Raw genomic sequence first — 24,016 nt, forward strand, 5'->3', positions numbered from 1 at the left:
CTCTCTCTCTCTCTCTCTCTCTCTCTCTCTCTCTCTCTCTCTCTCCCTCCCTCCCTCCCTCCCTCCCTCCCTCCCTCCCTCCCTCCCTCCCTCTTCCCCCCCAAAAGTCAATTTGTTTACAGTAATTTTGAAGGGTGAATTCTTTGCCGTAATCGTCCGTACTGATGAAGGTCAGCTCCTGAGAGGGGACCCTGCATGCCCACAGAGGGTTGGTCCTCTTTCTGACGCTCCGCTTCGCAATTAAAGAAAGCAAATGTCACTCCTCCAGGCCTCCCAAATGAAAATCTGTAGGAGGTGATTAGCATGAAGTCAACAGCGGCGGCTGGCGAAGTCAGATTCCCTGTAGTACCACTGTGTGCACTTTATGGGCCGGGAGAGACAGCAAACATGACCTCAGCAGACCTAACAGCAAGGCAAACAAAGGAGATGTCTTGTCTGTGGTGATCCATACAACACTGGCTAACAGTGATTTACTTACCTTGAGTGTTAGACACTCATAATGAAGGCCAAACACCGCGCTCATGTACAACCACCCGCTGAAAATATTCCTCTGCATTTTGAGTACGAGTGTAGCATCATGGAGAATTCACAGTGCTGTATATTAAATTATATTGATGGAAAGAGATTAAATTTGATATTGGTATTATATGGTTAGCTGTCGAGATATTTCTGTTGTAAACATAGGGTTTGGTGTGAACACCATATTAAGGTAATACATCAAATGACAGTGAGTATTTGGCACAAGATCATTCAAATTAGATTATAACAACAGCCCAGAGCGCTAATGTATGGTGCAGCCATGTCGCAAAAACTCCTGCCAGATGAAAAGCATTGTAATAAACAATCTGAAATGGATTGAATCGATCACAAACGGCACAAAAACCGTGTGTGAATAATTCATAAGTGCATTCATGATCTGAAACCTGAAACCGCATTCAGAGCAATAATATGTCAGATAGAGCGGAGAACAAAGACAAGGGGCCCAACATGAACCAGCCAAGCTTTAGCTTGTCATTTTCACTTATCAGCCTCCTCCTTGACTCATTTGAGATGTGTTCAACTTTGAAATATTTTACTGTAAACGCCGCGCTACGCTTAATCAATTCTGATGGCTACATTTGCCCTGACACATAATTTGCTACATGAAATCATTTTCCCGGGCGAGCCTAGCGTTTAGCCTTTGTGAAGCGGACCATTTGAAGGGTCTGCTTAACTACAGCACTCTTAACGCGCTGATGAATGGTTTTGATTCTCTAGCCTTAAAGGAGAAATCCATCATGTTCTCTTTCTCTCCAGGGGTGATTACCATCGCCACAGATATATACATGTATGTCTATGTGACAGAGACATGGCTTCACTGTGTGGGAGATAAGGTGCTGAATTGGCTCTTCTGTTTTGTGTTGGACAAGCAGCCACCCCGTGCATCAAGGCCATCAGCCCCAGCGAGGGCTGGACCACCGGGGGAGCCACCGTCATCATCATAGGGGACAACTTCTTCGACGGCCTGCAAGTCGTGTTCGGGACCATGCTCGTATGGAGCGAGGTACTGAGCTCTCTGGGACTGTGCATGTTCAGGGATGGCTAGCCTGTTAGATATTTGATTTTTGGGGTTTGGGGGAGTGAACACCCGGGCGGTTAGCGTTGGGTCGAGATGCTTTTTCCTGTGTGTGTAATTCTGCCTCCCTCCCCCACCCCGACCCCCCCCTCTGTCTCAGCTGATCACCCCCCACGCCATCCGCGTCCAGACTCCCCCCAGGCACATCCCTGGAGTGGTGGAAGTCACGCTGTCCTACAAGTCCAAGCAGTTCTGCAAAGGTGCCCCCGGGAGGTTCGTCTACACCGGTGAGTCAGGCTGCTTTTGTGCCCCATCTCAGTCTCTCCTTGGTGGGCTTGACTGCCCTGGCATCCCCCCTCTCCCCCACCCCCCCTTCTCTCTCCCTGAATGGAGAGCAGTGTCCATGCATCGCTAATGAACTAAGCAGGGCCCTTGCTCTTAGGAATGTTAAATGTGTGAGATCTGCCTGACTAGCTCAAGGTGTTTGGTAGACGGGGCTTCTACGAGTGCAACTCGATCCCTCCCTGAACTGCCATTATAAAGGGTTGCTGCCAAGCTCTGTTAAACTCAAGCTGTCAGGGGAACTCACTTTGCCAGTTCTATTTACCTAGTGTGAGATATGCAGTGCATCTGTTAATTTGCTGATTTCTGAGATATGCTACGGGATTTCTTATTGTTTTAAGATGTAAAAGATTTGGAATTGTCTCGCACAATGTGATTGAGTGTGTGTGTGTGTGTGTATGTCACACTCTAAGTGAAGGCTGATTATCTTGGCAAACAGAAGGAAGTGGTGGTCTTATCTGTCATCATTGGCGAGCAGGCCGATGTTGCAGGGGTCACAGTCTGTCTGACCTGGAAGCCTCTCCCTGTTAGGGCTCTGATGGGGGAGTGAGACACACTGCGTCAAAGCACCCCCCACCCCCACCTTCCACCCCCCCCCCCCCCCCATTCCGCCACAGGCCTTAAACACAGCCCTGGCCTTGAGCTCACAGCACAACCACCCCAAAAAAGTGGAGTAGGGCCAGGGGGTAGCCCCCCCCCCTCCCCTCCCCTCCCAAAACCCCCAGCCAGACCCTCCATCCTGGGGCAGCTGTTTCTCATCAAGCCCCCCCCCCACACACACACACCCCTCCCTCCAGCCATTCGTACCCCTTCCCCTCCAACCATGCAGTCTGGCCCAGCGCTCCTGCGTTTAACCTCCCTAGCAGGGGCCAGAGCAGAGGCCAACAAGGCACCAGGATAATGAAACAAGAGTGTTGTGTGCCGTGCAGCGAGTGTGTGTGTGTGTGTCTCACTGAAGCCTGGGGAAGGTGTATAAGTTAAGACATTAATGGCTTCTATAGCACCCCGGTGAAAGTGCCAGGTCCCTTAAGAACAGACCCCATTAGTCACACAGGCTAAGCGGATTGGGATGATTACCATCAGGTTTTAGTGGGGAAACGTGTCTCCGTCTGCAGCTCTCTCTCTCTCTCTTGCTCGCTCCGTGCCTTGGTTCCTTCTCTGTTCCAGTTAGTAGAAAGATACAATTACCCCGCGAGGCAATGGCTCTGCAATTGATTAGCGCAGTGAATTAAAAGAGAGTGTCGCTAGCGGACAGGTCCAGCCCCTCGCGCCGCACTCTGCCTCACCTCTCCTTGACTGTACGGGGGATCAGTGTTTAAGAGGACCAGGCCGTGAGCGTACTCAGGGCGCCTGATGGCAGGATTGCCGCTCTGTTCATACAGTATCTACAGCGATGGGACATTACAACCACTGAGGACAGTCGGGTCACTTAGAACAGGTATATGATATTCCACGTCGACAGAGCAGAGGTTTTCCGTGGCATTTAAAAGGTGGCCAAAAGCATAGATTCACACACCTCACGATAGAGTTGTTGTTGTGGTGTGAAATAACTTTTCCTCAACATGGTAAGTTAACAGGCTTCGGATGAATCACAACGGTAGTGCATGTTAAATGAAGACATGAGCCGAGAGTGATGTTCTTACTCTGTTTGAAGGGCACTGAATGTAATGGTGTCATGTTAGTGCACCGTGTGTGCATATCAAAGGTCCAGTTATCAAAGCTTATGCTTCAAGCGTGACTATTCAACATGCCTTGAGAACTGCGCTTTGAGACCTTTTTCATGTTGACTCTTCTTGCCCCAACGCCCTAATTGTGGAGATTTAGCTCGCTCAATTTAAGAAATTATCACAAATTACCCAAAGTCAACAAGGAGAAGACTGCAGCGGGGCTCTAACAGCAGACGAACACGCCGTGTTGGGCCGGCGTTCTGGAAAACGTCCAAAACTCACAGGATATCTGTGAAAATGGGAGCCCTATGTCGTCCCTCCAACACAAGCTCATAGACACGGTTCTACTGAAGCTACTTTAAACGTCACCCCTGCTTTGAAAGAACACGTGGTGTTTTTAACCTTCAGGCAGTTCCATGTACGTGTTTGTCTCCTCGCCTCGTACGCTTGTCACGGGGAGAGCTGGTTTGTCCTCAGTCTGATCCAGGTATTGGTTATCCATGGGTCAGGACAGCTGTGAGAGCAAACTGTCAGCGAGGTTGTAAAAAAATCAAAAGGAGACAGGAGTAGCTGTCCCTAAGTCAATACCACGCTCTGTATTAAGCACTGCTTTTTTTTAAGCAGAGACTGTTATTAAGGATCCGTCCTCAAACCTCAAGCTTCGTTGCCGTGACACTTTAGTTTTGTTTTCCGATCCTTTTGCAAAGTTACAGTAGAAAAGTGTATACCCTCCAAGAAAAATGGGGACTACACGTTGTCCAATTTGACCATGTAATTGCATGGGAGCGTTTGGCCTGGTTTCTCAGAGCCCTCCCCCCTTCCCTCCCCCAGCCCCATGCAGAGCTTAGCGGCATGGTGGGCCAGCAGCCCTAACCCACTCAGACACTATTTATCCTAATCAGTGACATCCACATAACCAGGATTGCTTAAAATGAACCCTTTCCTCGCCCCAGAAAACGCACATTTGCCAGGGACCCATTTGTCATGGGTAAATTGAGGGTCAGTAAACTTCTTGGTGTATCCTCTAGTGGGGATCTGAGACATGCATCATGAGGTTAGAGGAGAATGATTGGCGAAGGCGAGCTGTCACACATTTGTCAGGGGAGGAGAACATTATTTGCTAATTTCCCAAGCTGGGCACTGACAGGGTGCTTCGTCTTCAGACCTTAGGTGACCACTACGGCTTCTCAGCTATTAGTACAAGTCAAGGGCTCTATTTTTTCCCCTCCCATAAAGAGACTGTAACAAGAGTCATTGGTTCCGACCTCCCAGAGTCAAAGCACACATGGGTGAAGGATTCTGAATGAGCCAGATGCCCCCTATACAGTAAGGAGCTCCTGTCTGGCAGACTTAGTTGGGTTCAGACAGCCTTGAGGGCTGATGGATCACAAAGTTTTCTTGTCAAGGTGACGGTATCGACTCCACTGCACCAAAATCTGACAAAATGGGTATGAGGCAGTTATTCATCAGCGTAAGGACAAAGAGGTCATGTGTGCTTCACTCAATACTGCCAGAGATCAAGCATGTCAGCCTAGGATGGAGTGGAGAAGAAAGATCTTCATATACTATGGATCAGTTTTCTCTTGTATCCGTTTTTTTTGCCCCCCTTAGTTTGTAAACACTTGATTTGGCGGATGCAACGCTTTGTGAATATTTGATTCTGTGTTCATGCATTTTCAGGCTGGCTGGCTTCCCGTACAGTATGCTTAGACGCCAGAGATATAACTAGCGATAGGACTCTATGACTTAGACTCTAAAATTAAACCCTGCACTCTCCTCTGAGAATGGGAAAAACAAGAACACAGTATTGTGGTACTTCACCAGAGAAAGAACAAAAAAGAGAAGTTAGGTAAACAAACATGGCGTCCTTTATCAAAGCAGATCAGATGGGCTCTTGTCCTGTTCAGTCAGTGTATCGGGCCTATCCCCCGGTCTCCCCTCCGCCCATCAGCCCGGCGGCACTTTGAAGTTGTGGATCTGGGGCTGATCAGATACCCTGCCTCCTCGCCATTTCCTCCTCCACAGGGCAGGGCGGGGAGCTACTGGTCAGCCACGGGGTGTGACCTACACTTACAGATATGCTGTAATCAAAGTCGTTCACAGAGGTATGTAAACATATCTCTTATAAAGGGGAATTCAGATGCCCACAACAAAGTCGACGGTACAGAGTCCTAGACCAATGTGCGTTTGAAGCTTGCCAGATAGAACATGCAGTGTACAGCCTTTATGACCACTGGGCAGTAAAGAGGAAGAAGAAGAAGAAGAAGGGAAAAAAGACAGAAGAAAAACAGTTGAAATAGACATTTACAAATGTCATGGCCGTTGTTAGGTTGGATGCAGTACAGCGCTTTGACCGTGTTGACCGAGGCCCCATCACCCTGCTCATTTCTCTAATACCTGTCCCACTGTCTGTCTCATTAGAGCCCTGGTATTTAGCTCGCTCTGCCGGAGTGTCTACGACAGTTGTCGCCCAGTCAGACGGCCGCAGATGGGAGGCCCCTTTGTGAGCGTGTGGGGATAGCGACAGGGTTTCAGGGAGGAAGGTCCTTGCGTCCAATTAGGGGTCTGACGTGACACGCGCGCTTCCTCCCCCACTGTCAGCCGGCCTGTCAGGTGGGCTTTGAGCGGCGCTCGCTGGCGTTACTCCACCGCCTGTTATCAGGAAGTGACCTGTGAAATCCAGCGCTGAGAAATTGATTGAAATAAGTGGCTGCAGTTGAGCATGTCTTTTACCTATTAGGCTACAGTACAGCTCTCACAGTGAAATTCAGCACTATGTCTAGTGGCTTGGTGGCTTTAAGGGAGAACGAATGTTACCAGGACAGAGGTGTTTCTCTGGAAAGAGGGTATTCATTGATTTGATTTTAATTGGCCCCCCTTTTTGCTCTGCCGTGTTATTAGATGTCTGTTTTCTAATGGTGCTTCAAACTTCAAATGGATCGCCCTCGCTAAGTTACTGCGTCAGTCCTGCACAGTGAGCAAGGTAAAAAAAATGAATGGGGGTGGTGTATGGGGAGGGGCGGTGGAGGGGGAGAGGCTATTGACAGACGAGATGTTCGACACCCCCCTAGCCCCCCTCCCCGCCCCATTTTCAGTGCATTCAACATCCAACAGGTTTTGATCAACCCCCACCCACAGCCCCAATCGTGCTTCACCCCCACCCCCCCCCCCCCACCCCTCAACCCCTCCACCACCAACTTTGATGATTGAAATTCATCTGCAAGTTTATTGAGAAATGAATGAGGGAGGCTGCGCGGTATTGACTTTGAGAGGAAAACACAACTCATCTTGAATGAGGGGGGGCGAACGCGGCCGTAATTTAGCCGTCATCGATCGGCGCCCTGTCCATGTATTGATCTTCATTTTACAATATTAATTTGCGCCTGCAATCAGCTGTGAAGGCACCGCATCTGATTCCTGTAGGTGGGTAATGTGTGAAAATCCCACGTCACCCTTCCCGAAGAAGCCCACTTACTTCAGATGTCGTCTGAGGGACAGAACAAGTGCTGCTGCCCCTGTCTACCAGATATATATGAAAGGAGTTTTGATGTGGATGTATGGATGTGCAATATCATACATCCCCTGCAATTTAACCTTGTTAATGACATTTTATCTGTTGCAGGTGCAATATCTGCTGTAAATGTAACTGTCCAGGTTTTTTGTCTCATCTATATCAGCTCAAAGTTCATGAAATTTCAATGAACATTGATCGCACTCCATTGATTCATCTTAACTGCAGATCTTTGAAATTTTAATTTCCTGTTCATCCTGAGACTCCTGGAGATGGAATCAGTCAATGAATAACTTGCTGGGGAGTTGGATGGAGAGAAATATGGTCAGTGTTCATAGGCCTCGGGTTTGATTTGTGTGGATTTGCTGTGAATTCAGGGTAGACTGGGTTTGGTTTGAAAATGGCTGCCATGCATGCCTCTGTGTGGGGTGTCAATCCTTCTCCTCTCTGCACCTGGAAATCTATAGCACTGAATTGCATGACTTCTGAGCATTTTCCTGTGCACCCAATCTGCGGGGCCCTGCTCAAATTCACCTGTTTACTTTCGATAACCCCTGATTGCGAATTGGCTTTTCCTCTTCATCTCCGATTGAGCCTTTGGGAAATAGTACCCGCTTAATGAGGACACTTCTTGATGTGACACCATCGGTGATCTCGAACGCATTCATTTTCCTGCTTTTCATATGATTTCAGAAGCCTCAGAGGCTTTAGTTGGACACTTTGATGATCTACAAATGTAATACCATTTGAATGAACTTCTCCTTGTTCTGTTATCGGCACCCCCTCCAACCAACTCCCACTCCTCCTCTAATTTGTGTTAAGGGAAGAAAAAAAATAACTGCTCAATGGTGTAGGAGGAGTGGAGATAAGCTCCGAGCAGTTAAGTATAATTAGCGAAAGTAATAGCTGGCAAATGGCAACAAGGCTAGGTTTTTATCTCCTGGAAAGATAGAGTTATCGTAATAAGCTGTAATGGCGGGCAGGAATGCTAGCACTGTGTGCATGTTTCCATTCAAGCCCATAGACTTAACAAGGAGTCATTTCCCTGAAATTTACTGCCCTACTCCAACATTTCCCTACGTTTATGCCCAATACTGTAAATGTCAATACACAAGTTCAATCCACTCCCATACAGAGAGGACGGCAGCATGGCTGGTGTATTGCCATGTAAGCATTTCTATCTGCCAACGTCGGCCATGTTCCGTTGTTCCTGTAGAGCGGTTACTCATGTCCTATTTCTAGAAAACATGGCGAGGGAGCAGCAGACCATGCTCAGGCGCCATGTTCGACCGGCCACTCTGCATTTGAAGCAAAGTGGCCGAGGTGGGGGCCCCTTGGAGTGGATGTGTGAGGAACAAGAGTGGGATGACAGGCGAGATTAAGGCATTAGATCCCCAAAAAGATCGGGAAGTGCACATCCCGGGCAGAGGAATTCCACTGAAGCCATGCCATCGAGTGGGGTGTGTGTTTGTGTGTGTGTGCCGCGGTGTGTGGGTGTGTGCGTGCGTGCATGCACGTGTGTTTGGGTGTGTATGCGTCGTGAGAAATGCTCTGCTCACAGCTGCACACACCGAGTCATGCATTCCACTTCTCCACATTCTGAAACATGACCGTTCCCTCAGTAGAGTGAGGAAATTACTGAAATATTTATCAAGTTTTCCTCCAGCCTCCACCAAGAAGGAGAACACTCCCATATGCAGCCTTTTTCTTTGTCGAGGAATCATTTCGCTTTTTCGAAACAATTACATTCTTAAACTGTCAACAACTTAAATTGAAACATTTTTTGATTGTATTCATCAACTAGCCCTTGTATGTTAATTTACAAACAATTATATCGCAGTGTGAGTAATAGGAAAGCAGTGAACATTTAGGTAGGATAATTGCACTTAATGCTTCGCTTTTGAAGCTGAACTTTCAGTGAATCGCACAACGTGAGAAGTGAAAATGCTATTAGTGTTTATCATTCTTTCCTCTCCTTCTCTCTTTACTCCCCCGACCCCCTTCCATCTCTGGCAATGTATTCAAATGCAAAGCCTGCCTTACCTCCCTGTGTCTTTTTCTCTCTAATTATCCGTGAGGTCAGTAAGCAAAATGGGGAAGAAGCCAGGAGATCAATACAAATTATCCCTGAGCAAACCAGTGCTGACAGTTTGAATTGCAGCATATGTTTACCCAAAATCAGGCAATTTATCTTAATATCAGGCGAGTAATGCAGCAGGGGTGAGAGGTCAGACAATCTCTCCACCTCATAATTACCCGCCTCTAAAACAGGAAAGTGGTATTGATTGGCCGCGGGCCGGGAAGCGGGCGTGACTGGAACGTGCCAGCAACTCCCTCCCTCCACACTGCTGCTCACTAGCCCCGCCTTAACCCCCACACCCCTCCCTCCCTCCCCCCCTCGGCCAGACTCCTCACCCAGAGAAAGATGTATGAGATGTGTGTGGAGGGTTTCATGTTTCCTCACCGCGGCTGAGAACCTCATGGTGGGTGGGGGGGGGGGGCTCGGGGGGGGCGGGGGGACTCCCTACCACCCCCCACCCCCCCACCTCTCTCCTCTCTCCTCAGAGCTGTGTTGGGAGGATGAAGAGGACCAAACTAGTTCTGGCATTTATAGAGTCCGAGGGCATCACAGAGCTCCTGGACTTCTGACATGTTTAAGGAAGATGTTTGAAAGAGGCTGAAGCGGGACATCCATTTTTTAAACATAGTCAGATCAGGAGACAGGCTCAACAGCCAAGTTTAAAAGATAAAAAATAAAGCTCCCCGAAATGTGATTGACAACAAATAGGCAACCGTGTTTGCTCGGAATACTGTAGAACAATTGTTATTTATTGTGCAGAATGAATCCCAGTACTCAGTATATATAATGATCAGCCTTGTACAGATATTGATGTGGCCAGTGTCTGTCTGCTGTGTACATGGTATGACTACAGAACTGTCCACCCATCAACTGACAGCACCGTTTAGCACTAATGCAAGTCTCCATCAGCTGTCAAAAGCATTTGCATGAAATCAATAGCAGATGGCGGTGTGTGTCACCAATTTCATTACGTGGGGTTGTTACAAAGATCATCTCCATGATAGATGAGCGGGCGCCGCGTCGACAGAGCTATGCCCCTCCGTCAGCGCCCGCCGTCCAATCACAGGACCGGGAGACGCGTCCTAATCCCCGTTTGCGCGAGGAAGGCGTCCCGTTGACTCTCCTGCGGCGTTCACCTCAAACATCAGCGTGTTTACCCGTGGAGTGCCTCGACACCGCATCCTCTACGTCACAATGTCCTCCCCCAATCACACCGTTGGACTTTTGGAGAAAAAAAACGAAACAAAATCCCAATTTCCCAATCCCAATCCCAGCTTCCAAAATACATTTACTGTACGCACGGCATTCGCTGGATCCCAGCACACCCAGTCCTACACCTTGGCAGCCCCCAGTCCGTTCCTTTTCTGGATGTGTGGTGTGCTGTGTTCCCAGCATGCCTGGCGGCTGGGGTAGGCCCCAGCTGAGGCAGAGGACAGGAGAGCGTGATGTATCACCCGGAGAGAGCCCAGTGACAGCCTCTGATGATGGATGGCCTGATTATGGAGTGCTTTTTACACATACACAATTTACATCACACTGAGCAGAGGGGTCTGGCAGGGCTACAATGCACAAACACACACACGCACACACACGCACAAACACAGACACTTGTGCTCGCACAGACACACCACGCCACACTCTCATAACAGATGCACACTCTGACACATACACACACACACACACACTCGACTGCCGCTATGCATAGATAGGAGGGGGGAGGAAATAACAAAAGAAAGAGGGCAAAATGTTAGCGAGAGCCTTGTCATGTACGATCAATAACACAGATCAATCTTTTATTTAGCAGAAAATGGCGTTCTCACGTTTCAAAAGCGGACCTTTGTCTTTTTGGGATGCATGATGACACGTCAAATGTAATTTCCCCGAGTGTCTGTTGTGGCGTGGGGGTTTATTTGGGTACGCGGTGCCTGGGAATCCATCCCCCCTACACGGCCACTATCTGGGAGCTGGTTGTCATTGATCAGTACCTTGCACTCTCCATGCGGAAGCACCTAATTGCTCCACTTGATCATGCTCCACCTAGCAATTACTGTATTTAAGATTTTGCACCAAATGCTGTTTGCGTTTCCGAGTTTTGTGTGGGTTCGGGAATGTGGCCGAGAGAGAGAGCGAGAGAGAGAGAGAGAGAGAGAGAGAGAGAGACACAGAGAGACACAGAGAGAGAGAGAGAGAGAGAGAGAGAGAGAGAGAGAGAGAGAGAGAGAGAGAGAGAGAGAGAGAGAGAGAGACAGAGAGAGAGAGAGACACAGAGAGAGAGAGAGACACAGAGAGAGAGAGAGAGAGAGAGAGAGAGAGAGAGAGAGAGAGAGAGAGAGAGAGAGAGAGACAGAGAGAGAGAGAGAGGTAGAGAGAGACCGAGAGAGAAAGAGAGGGTGTTTACCCTGTCCTCCGCCTCCTGCTGCGGCTCCCTGCCCAGAGTGTTTGTGGCTCCGCCTGGGCGTGTGGCATGCTCCTTCATGTTCGCTGGTGTTCAGCAGGCCCAGCGAGCTGCGCGGTGTTAATGCTGAAATTACATGCTGAGTAATGAGTGATGGGACAAATTACAGGCTGAACAATGAATAGAGGCAGGCAGCTCTTATTAGTCTCCACAGAAAGCCATTGATTTATGAAGCGCCGCGCTCGGCGGAGTTACTCTGCTGAAAATGATATCTACATTGAGAAGTGATGTTCTCTATTAAGTCGTTCCTTCCAACCGTTCGCCCCCTTCCTCCCCTCCCTCCCCCCCTCCCTCCCACTTTCCCTCCCTCCCTCCCTCTGGTCCCAGCCTACGGGGGTACACACATGATTGTTTAGAATCAGGCTGTAAGGAAGCCTTAAATTACCCATTAGGACTGTCAGACATAAAACGGACCGGTCTTACACCAAGTCTGGGGTTATGATTCATTTACTTTGTGCCGCTGATTCATCGCCCAATATGCCTCACGCTCCAGATTACAGTTTGAAGGCTGCTGGAGATTAATGTGCGGATGGGTCCCACTGCCGTATTTCACAGGCCCAGCTCGCTGCTCCAGGAGGTGCGGAAGGTGGACTGACAGCAGCGTACGGTGGATCAATGTGTGGGCAGCCTTTTCACAGATTATTAAAGCACTGTTAGATTAAAAGACCCCCACCATGTAGTTTGCAGTCAATATTCTCAATTAGATAGAAAGGGTGTAGGAGGGGGTGGGGTGGGGGCGGGGTTAAAAGGGGTGAGGGCATGAGCGAGTGATCAGAGACCTGTCTGAGTTTGATGGGGGCTATCATAGTTGTTGATGTGATAGCACTTGGTCACACGTGTCTGACTCACAGCCTGCTGGGTTCTTAACTACAAAGGGAATGTTCACCCGGTACTGTTGGCGTTTAGACTCGGATGGATGTCTGTGACTTCAAGTGATGTTTTGCTTTGTGAGGCAGGTTCATGTCTCAATTCAAGAACTCAGAGTCGTTATGCTGAGTTGTCTTCCTCTTCTGTTCTAGCCCTGAATGAGCCGACCATCGACTATGGCTTCCAGAGGCTGCAGAAGGTCATCCCCAGGCACCCCGGTGACCCTGAAAGGTTACCAAAGGTAACTAACCCTGGAACAACTGCTTGTGTGAAGATAATGGTATATGCAGATATGCTCCCATGGTGAGGTAGACATGCGTGTCACAACAAATAATCCCCATGGTCTAATGATAAACGCTTTGGCTTTAGGAGTGGAAAACCCCACGTTTGATCCCCACACTGAGGTCCTGCTACACACACAGACACTAAATTGACTTTTTGCAAAACAATAACAATCCAAGCAGCACCGTGACCTGCGAGTCCACAAAGCCCAACCGCAGACAAAGAAACAAAAACATGAAGCTTTACCAAACTGAAATGCTCACATGTGCCCCTTCGCCATCAGAGTAATGGTATTGGTTTTGTGAGGGGGTTAGGGGGAGGCGTAAACTCTCTGTGTGGTAAAATAGCTCAATCAGGCGTTTTCCTCTCCACTAGTCTGAGGAGATGGTAATCTGGCTCGAGCTCCACGTCTGTACCCTCATTACCCTACTCCTGTTTTCCTTTCATTTTCTACAGCTCGATTTGGTTTAATCTTTTGTTTACAGAACTGTGTGCCGTAAACCCCCTAGTCTTAGTTTGGCTAATAGATGAAGAACCTGCCTTTCATATGGGCTGGTTCTCACTGTTTTCTTTTTTAACCTCAGAAGTCAAAGAGTTAAGAGGATTTTTGATTTCGGGGCGCACATGAGGAGTCTGCCATGTTGATGCATTTTAGAATGAATAGCCAGACCAAGCAGTCCAAGCAGCCACACTTTTTTTGTCACCAGAAATACTTTTTATTCCACTAATTCCATTTCAACTGAAGGCAATTTATTACTCTGCTTCAAAAATTTCGATCCTGCTAATTTCCATATGCTGACTGGCATCCCAGATGCTTCAAGTGTAATATTATGAATGATTAGTTTGCTCAAATTCCCAAGGCATCTACTAAAGTGGTGACCACCTCAGAGTTTTAATAATAGCGTAAAACCTTTTAAGACCTTATCTATTAAACCCCAGCATGCAACACAGCAATATCATTAACGTCCAACGGACAATTTAATAAAGAACAGACTGTTTGGTATGGTACGACCATGTCAATGTGCAGATATACGACAGCACAGTCAGTCTCTAGTACGGCAACTATATTATATGAAGTGCTTCAATTAGATAGTCCCCATGGAGACAGAAAACAACACCTGGACATGAAATGTTACTCTAATTTCAACTGTAAATGTGTACCAGCACAAAAAAAAGTCAAAGTCGCTTTAATATCTGAAAGAGATACGCAACCTCTCTGGCTTGTCTCTGAGTCTCTATAGCGCCTTTTCAATTTAGCCAATAGATCACCAAACATGCAACACTGCTGGCAATAATGTCAACACACACTTTAACAAAAGAGGCCATTTTATTTTTCCCCTCTTAGAATTACCTGCCTTTAGCAAAGACATTTTGACACTGAATCCAAGATAAGTCTCTTCAGGGTGCTTATTCCTAATATAGCCAGGTCTTCCTGCATAAGCATATAGCAATCACAGAGTGAGATGAAACCCTGCACTTCCAATGAACAACATAAATATTTGATTTGGTCTCTAATGGACCCAAATATGGGGTTCAGGGGGCATGTAAATGATCCCACCAAGTGATTCGTCATTGTTAAGCTTGCCATCTGAGGGTCGGCTCTTGGGGTCAAAAGCACATTCCCAATAAAAGCGCCTCTGGCTGGCTGGCATGTTAGGTTTGGAATGAGAACAGAAGCAGGCATATAGAGAACAGCCATTACTGGGTGCAGGTGAGGTGGGGAGACTCTATAAAAAGGAGATAAAGCAGGAGGACGTGTAGTGTGCATTAGCAGAAAGGCAAATCGACACCGCTCCCTCCCCCCTCCCTCCTCAATGACTTCACCCCCCAGTTGATAATATTACTGCACTATTGATTTCCACCAGCCTTTTCCCTTGGACCAGTAAGACACGTGGTAATTGTAAGGAGACAGAAAGCCAATACAGGAGGGCTCATGGATTGCAGGGGATGCACGCTAATATTGTTGCTACACAGAGAAAAATGGGGGGAAGCTGTCTCTGATTGAAGTTTACCTCGTAATTTTGAGACAACATCGCAGATGACAGGCTGACCCTTTGGGAGGAGCACAGATAAAAATTCAATGCAAAGTCCAGGGTGAATATGAAAGCAATAAGTGTGAGCAGTCAAGTGATGAGAAAGGAGATTGGTTTGCGGGCATGGCGTTAAGTGAACAGAGACTTCTGAATTCACCATCCTTTTTAAGATCTTGTTATAAAACAATTTTCGATTCATAATATAAAAAAGACAATTTATAATACTATTTTGTGCCTTCCGGCAGTAATGGACAAATAGACTAGATATTACATTATATCACACTCAATTTCTCTCTTCTGTAACAAATTATATTCATTACGAAATTAAAAGCGGAAACTCAATATTGTTTTATTATTAACTTGATTGCTTTGGATTCTTTTCTTTTTTTTCCAATTGAGCACAAACCTATTCTTTTCCAATTCTTTGTGTAATCCACAAGGAGAAAATATTACAAATGTGTTCATGTCAAGCAATTACCCATGTATTTAAATGAATCTCTCTTCCTGTGCTCTTTGAAGTACCTTCATCTAATGGCCCTATGCTTCTGAATGTATTCATTACCTCAGGCTAGAGCTAACAGAGTAATTGCCTTACAGTTTCATAATGGCATTAGCACTCAAAGCTACATAACCTAGCCCCCTTTTATTAACTGTGATAATATAAGTACACAATCCCGGCTAATCTTGTGCTTGAGAAATCACAATTTGGCGGTTTTTAGACCACAGAGCGGTCATGTAAAGCATGTAATGCCACATCATTTGTCATGTAACAACTCAGATCATGTGTGCCGTGGTATGTCTTCATGAATTTAGATGAGCTATTATGTTTACTCTCACATTTTGTACAGTTGTTGAACGTGAGATCCCTGTGTAAAACAAGAAATGGAGAAATCTCCGTCATGCCTTTGTCACAGAACACCAGAGATCATTTCACTGCTTTAATTGTTTCCATTTAACATGATGTCTTCTCATATGTCTCCATGACAAGAAAGCCAATTACACTTATGCTGAAGTAGTATACAGATTTACATGGAAATGCCCTCAGAACACTATTCCACTGCTAATCGTATTCACAGCGTGAGCTGATACGCGTGAAAGCGTCTCGTCGCAGGCAAACAAACTCCTGCGTTGATTGGGAACAGCACTTCTCATCATCCCTGGATATGACTAGGCCCCCACTTAAGCATAGCCTTGCGAGTCAGCTTGGTTAGTTAAGACACCACGCGGTAAACGACAGATTAAGGATGAGAGGCAATATCGTTTTCTCCCTCTCTTTTTTTCAGCTGTCCTTATGTTGCTGCTACAAAGTACCATATGGACGATGAGGGAGAGGACTTTCACAGAGAATGAAACATGGCTCGCGAACGTGACAGTCTTAATTGCTGTAATTGTTGTTTAAAATTGAGAGGCATGCAGAAGATCTTGAAATATGATAGAATAGATTATTGGTAATTATTAACTACAGAAAAAAATGAAAGAAAACCACTTTATCTCACTCAGCGAGCGAGAGGAGAAATCTGCTCCGTCTGATGAGAACACATCAAGACAGCTGGTCCTCTCATTTAGTGTACCTGCCTTACGACAACCATAATTCTTTATTTGTATGCAAACTAGATGCATGCAACGTTGAGCATACACACCAATTTCAGAGGTAAAAGCCCATTCTAACAGCCACCCATCCGGTAACTTGGGGTGGATTAAGCGATATGTTTCTATAAGAGAGCATGGCAAACGCTGGAAGTGGCTTCCACAGTGATTCATCTTGATAAATCAAGGACTCGGAGAGAGATATGCTCTTCAGGATGAAAGGGGGCCCATACACACTCCATAAGCTACGCCTTGGAAATGCAGGCCAAGTCTTCGAGGCCGCTGTTTGAAGGCGTGAAGGCTGTGTTTACATTCATTTACGGCAGCTGCCGTTTTAATCCAAGATTGCTATTGCCAAGTGATGGAACACTTCAGACAAATTACTGAGGCCCGCGAGAGAAAACATGGGGAATGTGGGAAGAAAACAAAGTCCATCTGAGGTGTTTCTAGTGACAGATTTGCATTGCTTTTAACCGGGGGGCTTCTGACGGGAATGTCAGCTTATTCACAGTGATACAGCAGGTGACAACAAATAGGCATTTCCAAACCCACCTCAAGCTATATCGGAAACGTCCCTTTGTCACATTAGATACACCTAAATGAGGGAGACGGTTCTCATTGAGCATATTGCTTATGGCATCGTTCAAAACAAAAGCAGTTCTGGTTCTGGGGTTTAATTGTAAATGTTCAATTCAACGTGCAGATAAAGAACACAAACAGGCCAAGCCATGAGGCTGGAACAGAGGAAGGGAGCACAGGATGTGGGGCCAACTCATTTTCAGTTGTCAAAAAACCAAAGCAACATAGCTAATCCTCATTGTCAAGCAGGGGCAAGCATGCAGACATGGATAAGACCCCATCCTGTGCATCCATGTCCCCCAAGGCACAAGCACCCTGCTCTCTCTGGATGGGAAGTCATTTGTGAAGTCCTTTACAACACCCAGTCAAAGAGGTTAATTGAAAAATTCCTTAATGTCATTACGACAAAACTAGATTAACCCGAGCTAATTCACTTTATTGTTCTGAAGAAATAGGGCTCGGCATTGAACTCGGGAGCAAACGCAAGACTCTGAAATTAAGGGTGAGGTGTTGTTTTAAAGGACTACGCTGGTTTAATTAAGATATGGAACATTATTCATTGCTCCCTGTGGTTTTAGAGACCAAAGAGTAAGTGGACAAACAGAGTACTGGTTTCTATCAATTCAGGGTTGTATTTAGTTACCGTACCACTGAACACACCTAAGTGATACTGGCTGTAATGGTTCTAGTACTGCAGTGTTGCTTGTTGCACAGCTATATGGAGAGTAATACTTTATTAAGTCATGTAAAATTTTCTATTTCAGGAGGTCTTACTGAAAAGAGCAGCTGACCTGGTTGAAGCCCTATATGGGATGCCACATAATAACCAGGTATGTAAATGAACTTGACGTTAAATGTTTCTCTGGACAAAGATTTTAAGAAAAAAAACCCCACATCAAATAAAATCACAGTGAACCTTTTTGCAATTGTATGGAGGATGAATATCAGAGATGGGCCTTCACTTCTCCATTGATTATTTGCATGGGTAAACTGACAGGAGCGATGCATCAAACAAGGCCCGGACAAAGAAGCAGCCACACAGTGTGACAGTTGAGAAATGTAAATAACCCAACTTCCTTGTGTCTCCCCCCTCGCTGTCCCAGGAGATTATCCTGAAGCGGGCAGCTGACATTGCTGAGGCCCTGTACAGCGTACCCCGCAACCACAACCAGATCCCCTCACTCGCCAACACCGCCTCCCATGGCATGATGGGAGTTAACTCCTTTGGCAGCCAGCTAGCCGTCAACGTATCCGAGTCACAGGGGAACGACCAAGGTTGGTGGACCACAACCACTGCATCTACTTTACCCCCTCATTCAGATAAAGCAGGTAGAGGAGACACGTGGCTTACACTTTAGCTTCACATCATGTGAACTCTCATTTGAATCTGCCATAAGTGACCGTGGAAGCAACTTTGCTTTCCAACAAATACCAAAGAGGAAGCGGAGGGAGGACCCCTCCGTATCTAACCACCCTCTCCTCCTTTCTCTGTCTCTCTCTCCGTCTCCCCAGTGGGCTACAGCCGGAACACCAGCAGTGTGTCCCCTCGTGGGTACATCTCCAGCAGCACCCCCCAGCAGTCGAGCTACAACACCGTCAGCAACAGTATGAACGGCTACGGAAACGCTGGCATGAACCTGGGAGTGCCCAGCTCTCCCGGCTTCCTCAACGGATCCTCTGCCAACTCCCCATATGGAAGTGAGTAGCAGCCCAGCTAGCGCCCCAAACCCCCCCCACCCCCACCCCCATCCGCATAGCTTCGCTGTTCCCAGAGTAGCTCTTTGCTGTTACGACGTCATTTATGGCCTGTTTACAATATCGGGCTGTCTACGTTTGGGGTTGACATCGTTTTATGGCCGCCACTTTTAGCTTACGCAGGCCAAGAATTGATGTACATATGCTTGTTTCCTCCTTTCCAAAAGAACTCCTTTTGTGTTTGGGTATTTTTAGAGTAAGATATTATTGATAAGGCCAGACTGCAGTGCTATTTGATGTAGTGAAACAGCCCTTTGGCTGTAGGGGTGTACACTGTCTCACAGCACGTTCCCACTCTCCCCCCCCCCCCCCCCCCCCCTCTTTTTTCTCCCCTATCGTCTCCGCAGTTAAACAAAAGAGCGCCTTTGCCCCTGTGGTCCGACCCCAGGCCTCCCCACCCCCCTCCTGCACCAGCGCCAATGGCAACGGACTGCAAGGTGAGCCCCCCTCACCCCCCCATCCCTTCCCTACGGACTACTGGTCAGATACCGCTGCTCAGGCCTCAGTCCGGTTCGGTGAGGGACTAATCATTACAAATATGCATTTTGACAATCTACACCCATCACTACACACACGCACACACACGCACGCACATACACATGCGCACACACAAACACACACGTGCGAGAGTACAAATGAATTTTCTCGGAGGTCGTAGGGAAACACCTTCCCAGAATTGTTTTAGTAATTATGTTTATTAGGTTTTGTGCGTGTGTCATGACCAACATGATTGCTTTGAAAACAAGCTTAGCCATAGTGTGTGCCCCAAGATTAATAACATTGGGCTTAATGAAGTGGGAAATTAAAGTTCATCTTGCTGCACGTTCATACTTATTAATACATGTTGTGCAGAAATTAATGAGCAATGCCTTGCCATCATCTGTGCTGGCAAACTTAAAAGCATTTCAACCATGACTCCAAATATACTGAGAGCAATATAATAATATTTAATTCCGGTACCTTACTAGCCTAGTAGTTAAAACGTGTGAAAACAGAGAGTATATAAACTGTGGGCAAGGTACAGTTGCTAATGATATCCTAGCAGATGGTCTTGGTGAGGGAGAGGAAACTACCTTTTGATCTAATCTATGCTGTCTTAGATAATGACTCTGAAATGGGGCTTAGTAAGTGAGGAACTGGAAGTATAAAGTCGTGGTGGGAGGCGGATGGGGGGGGGGGGGGGAGGGGAAGCTGAGTATAGAGTGTGTTAGAGTGTCTAGTCTAGTCCTTTCACTGAGCAGGGAGGAGGAGGGCTGTACTGTAGCATGGCATTGTGGGAAGTGACCATGTTGTTGCTTTAGCGCTGCCGTGGCCCAGTCTCCAGGGAGTCTGGGCCACTGTTTGCCATTACCCCAACGCCAGGAGAAATATCACACATAGCAAGACTGGCGTGCTGGGGGCTGAAATGTCAGAGCAAGAGGGAGGTTTTGAAGCTCTCCTGTTAGGAAGGCGTACACTCGCACACTGACGCACATGACAAACACACAAGCATGCACACACACACACACACACACACATAGACTCACAAATGCAAACAGACACACACACATACAAAGGCACACACAATTACACGCATGATTTCAACATGTTTACTGTGTATGGTCTGTCATATAAAATACATATCTTATGTAGCACCTGTCTAAAATGTCATTTCTTTTTTTCCAGCTATGTCCGGCCTGGTTGTTCCTCCCATGTAAATGCACTTTCCCCTTCTCAAGCACCAGTCTACCCCCCCACCCCCCCAAAAAAAACACACACACACAGACACACACACACATGCACACAGACACAGGACACCCCTTTAGCACACAAAGAAGATGCTGGTGTAGTCCATAGTCAACAGCGTATTCTGTTTGTAATGAAAATGGGGGGGGGGGGGAGAACAAACAACATTCTTATAAAGACATTTTCACAAATTCGAATTTTGGACCTGTAAAGGATTTCATGAGGACCACCATTTTAGTGACCAATATTTTTTGTTGCTCATTTTCCATTTTATCAACCTTGAAGAGGACAAAGGACGATGAAGTGTTTATTTTGTATACCTGTTGGGTTGTACTTTTGCCTCGGCTATTTCCCCTGAATCACACATACTGTACTGGAAGGAACTCTGTGGACTGAACAGTTGGTTTTAATGTAAACACTGATGTACAGTACATTTACCTATGAACTTGTTTGCCTCAGAAATTGTTTTCTGTTTCAACTATCTTTTAATAGATTCACAACAGTTGTGTGTCTTTATAATGTGACTTTTTTGTATTTTTATGTGTGAAAAAATACACCGGGGCCAAGAAAGTTTGAATTTCAACTGGAAAATATATGAAATATATAATGTAGAAAATCAATCATAAAATACAACACTTACAAATTAAATGGGGAGGGGTTGAGTGGGCAAGATTGTATCCTGATTCATTCCTGCATTTTAAATTAAATTTGTAATTTATTGTAGCTAGAAATCATCTTCAAAAGTAAAACAATTCTCTTGGATTCAACCAGAACACTGGCGTGTATAGAACGCTTGGCTGTGTTGATGAAAAACTATGTACTTCCATGTCTAGAGCTTCCTTTTAAGCAAGTGTGTTTTGCCATGTTTTTCAACCCTTTTGCTAGCACTGTATATTAATGCGTTCTTAGGCTACTGTGAAGTCTGTTTCTTGTTGACGAGGGCCATCCTCTTCCCTCTAGCTCCAATTCCCTTATGTGTTTTATATGTGGTATAAATTGTAGACTATTGTGATATTGCCAAACTTGTGCTAAATATTTATACATCTGTCTTTTTCATGTTATTTTAGACCAACAAAAAACATTTAAAGTAAAATGAAATTCCATTGAACATGTAGAAGTTAATTAGAGAATAGTGCATTGTCATATTTCTGTTCAAATACACACTTGCGCTCACTGAGGGGACATTTTGTAACATATCAACTATAAATATTGTATTTATCTTGGAAATTTTGTATATTGCTTTTCATTATGTATGTATTAATCGTCATGCCCTTAATATAGTGATGCAGCACAGAGAATTCAGCCAAGAATTGTTGCCTTCATTTGTTTCTTTTGTATTTGATGAAATGCAATGTTCATATATTTCACATGTATCCTCAAGTTTTTGTTACTCTGTCAAGATTCTCTGTCCATTTTTTTTAAAGGGGAAGTCAAACTTCATTGTTTATTTTTATATTGATTTTAAATTATCTATACAGACCATTTTGGAGAAAACTTTGTTGGTTGTATTGTCAAATAAATTGTTTGTGACCCATATGATAGTTGTTAAGATCCAATAGAGACTAATGTGCATGAGGGACAACCTTGGGGGAAGAAACTCCATTTGTGGTTGTATTTTCTTTCTGTTTTGTAGAATGTATAGAAGTCATTTTTACTCACCACTTATGACCTGCCACATAGCTTAAATGTGTTTACAGGGAAGATAATTCAAAATGTCAACATTTGGAATGGAAACAGAAATGAATAAGTGATGTTTTATTAAAGTTTTCAGTAAAAAAATTATAGTTCCTTAACTGTGGACTTTTTCAGTGATCTGTCTGACTAGAAAACAAAAGCATACTGTTTCCTCACAACATGTCATAAAAGTCCATTTAATTTCCCCCCAAAAGTGAAATGAGTATTCTGTTCCATATTATCTTATAGCTAAAGATTCTGACTTTGAGATGTATTCCTATTGATCTCTTAATCGGCATCTCACTTCAGTGGTGCTGTTAAATGCATTGCAGCCCTTTCATAAATACTGCAGCCTTTTTATTCAAAGTGCCCGAAATGGGGCCCATTCAAATCCCTCATTTCATTGCATTAAGCCACCAAGTTAATAAAGAATCAATACATTGAAAGAGCAAGGTTATCCTTTGTCTATAAGGGTTGGTATCGTTTTGAACCTCTCATAGTTTGAAAGCTGAAAGGGGACCCCTGTGAAATCTATACTCATCAAGTGGATCAAACAGAGAGATAGTGGAGTGATGGGGAAGAATAGTGCCTCTTCTTTAAAACAACGAAATATCTTATCTGTCTTCCTGAGTGCTTGCTGAGACCAGGTCAGAAAATGTCAATTTCTCATCAACAGCAACATTGTCCATGGCCACCTCGCCTTTTAATGCACAATTAAGGCGATGCAAGTTGAGTAGCAATCAGCATATCACGGCTAATTATGTCACCAGCTTGCATGCATCTCGTGGTGGGGGAGATAGTGCAGGCGTTGCTGATAGTGTGAGGGGTAGATACGCACACGAGCAATTCAATTTTCGACTGCAAACGCCTTGTGCTTCCAAACATTCCCTCGATAATCCAATGTGTCTGATAACAATAGTCAACGCACCTGCTTCCTGACAAAGCACTATCCGTTTCAGATACGCAGACACAGTTCTGGATCCATGGTCGTGCTTACTGCTGTTTCGCCTCAATTCAATGACTTAATCTATCTACTGTAGAGCAAAGCCAGACTGCAGCCCTCACCGTGTTGGTCGTGTCCAGTCTGTACCTTTTTAATGAGCAATCTTATTTCTCATATCAGTCCGATGTGTTGTTATCAAATCCAACTTTGTATTTATTGTTTGACAACAGAGGTTTGAGTTCTTTCATGAACACCTCTAACTGTACAATCCCTGTAAGCATACCCAGCTTTACCAAGCAGTAGACGCATAGCTAGATTAAGACCGGTGTTCTTGACCGGGTCTGGCTGTCCTCCGTATCCATGTCCACAGCCTCATCCCCTGCCTCAGCCCTGCCTCGCCACTCAATCATGGTGAGAGCCTCTTTATTGGAGAACTCTAATGGCCACCCTCCACCATGATCTTAATGTGTGCATTAAATATTTATAAAGCCTGAGTCAATAACGCCTCATAAGCAGGGCCCAGTCAAGCCTCCCCCCGCCCCCTTGCCCACCCCCAGACCATGTGGCCACCGCTCTCTCCAAACAGCCAGAGGTCAAGAGGTCACGCAATCAAAGGAGAGCAAGGCTCGCTACATCCATATGTTGCCACTCTTATCAAGACTTTGCTCAATAGCGGTTATCTGTCAAAGGAAAGAAATATTGAAAGCGTTATCGATCTGGACTAGCCTTGTGCAGCCCAGGGCCAGGCTTCTAACATCTGCTCATGCATTGTTATATTTCAAGAAAACCCACTCTCAATAACACGCACGCACACATACTGTAAGAGGGAGCTCGTTTATCTTCTGTCTTTGCTACACATTGCTGCGCACTAACCGGCCCTGTTAGTAGGGAATGAGGGCTATTGCAGACTAGACCCGTGTGCCTGTCCTGTACTTTTCCCTCTGATGCATATATGTAGATG

General features: G+C 45.8%; 2 protein-coding genes across 15 annotated transcripts in view; one reads left to right on the top strand and one right to left on the bottom strand.

Moving 5' to 3' along the window:
* ebf3b (EBF transcription factor 3b) overlaps nt 1-21,521 on the top strand; it is a 67,141-nt gene extending 45,620 nt beyond the window's left edge. For 2 of the 13 annotated variants that reach the window (XM_047029702.1, XM_047029700.1), the window contains exons 9-16: nt 1,410-1,543; nt 1,716-1,842; nt 12,630-12,718; nt 17,723-17,788; nt 18,062-18,287; nt 18,471-18,656; nt 19,061-19,228; nt 20,379-21,521. In XM_047029702.1, coding sequence (XP_046885658.1) covers nt 1,410-1,543; nt 1,716-1,842; nt 12,630-12,718; nt 17,723-17,788; nt 18,062-18,287; nt 18,471-18,656; nt 19,061-19,228; nt 20,379-20,410 — 1,028 coding nt within the window. In that variant the 3' untranslated portion in view covers nt 20,411-21,521. The remainder of the gene's footprint in view (nt 1-1,409; nt 1,544-1,715; nt 1,843-12,629; nt 12,719-17,722; nt 17,789-18,061; nt 18,288-18,470; nt 18,657-19,060; nt 19,229-20,378) is intronic. The other 11 variants (XM_047029701.1, XM_047029703.1, XM_047029705.1 and 8 more) reach the window with 6 other exon arrangements.
* Nucleotides 9,595-24,016, bottom strand: part of mgmt (O-6-methylguanine-DNA methyltransferase) — a 39,005-nt gene continuing 24,583 nt past the window's right edge. Inside the window, exons 5-6 of one of the 2 annotated variants that reach the window (XR_006956761.1) lie at nt 11,554-11,676; nt 9,595-11,192 (exon numbers count right to left, since the gene is read on the bottom strand). Coding sequence is in view for 1 of the 2 variants with exons in the window: in XM_047029718.1 (XP_046885674.1) it covers nt 11,671-11,676 (6 nt within the window). In the remaining variant the exon portion in view is untranslated. Of the gene's footprint in view, nt 11,193-11,485; nt 11,677-24,016 lie in introns of those variants that run through there. The other variant, XM_047029718.1, reaches the window with a different exon arrangement.

This window comes from Hypomesus transpacificus, chromosome 11, assembly GCF_021917145.1.
Source record: "Hypomesus transpacificus isolate Combined female chromosome 11, fHypTra1, whole genome shotgun sequence".
NCBI classification, from domain to species: domain Eukaryota; kingdom Metazoa; phylum Chordata; class Actinopteri; order Osmeriformes; family Osmeridae; genus Hypomesus; species Hypomesus transpacificus.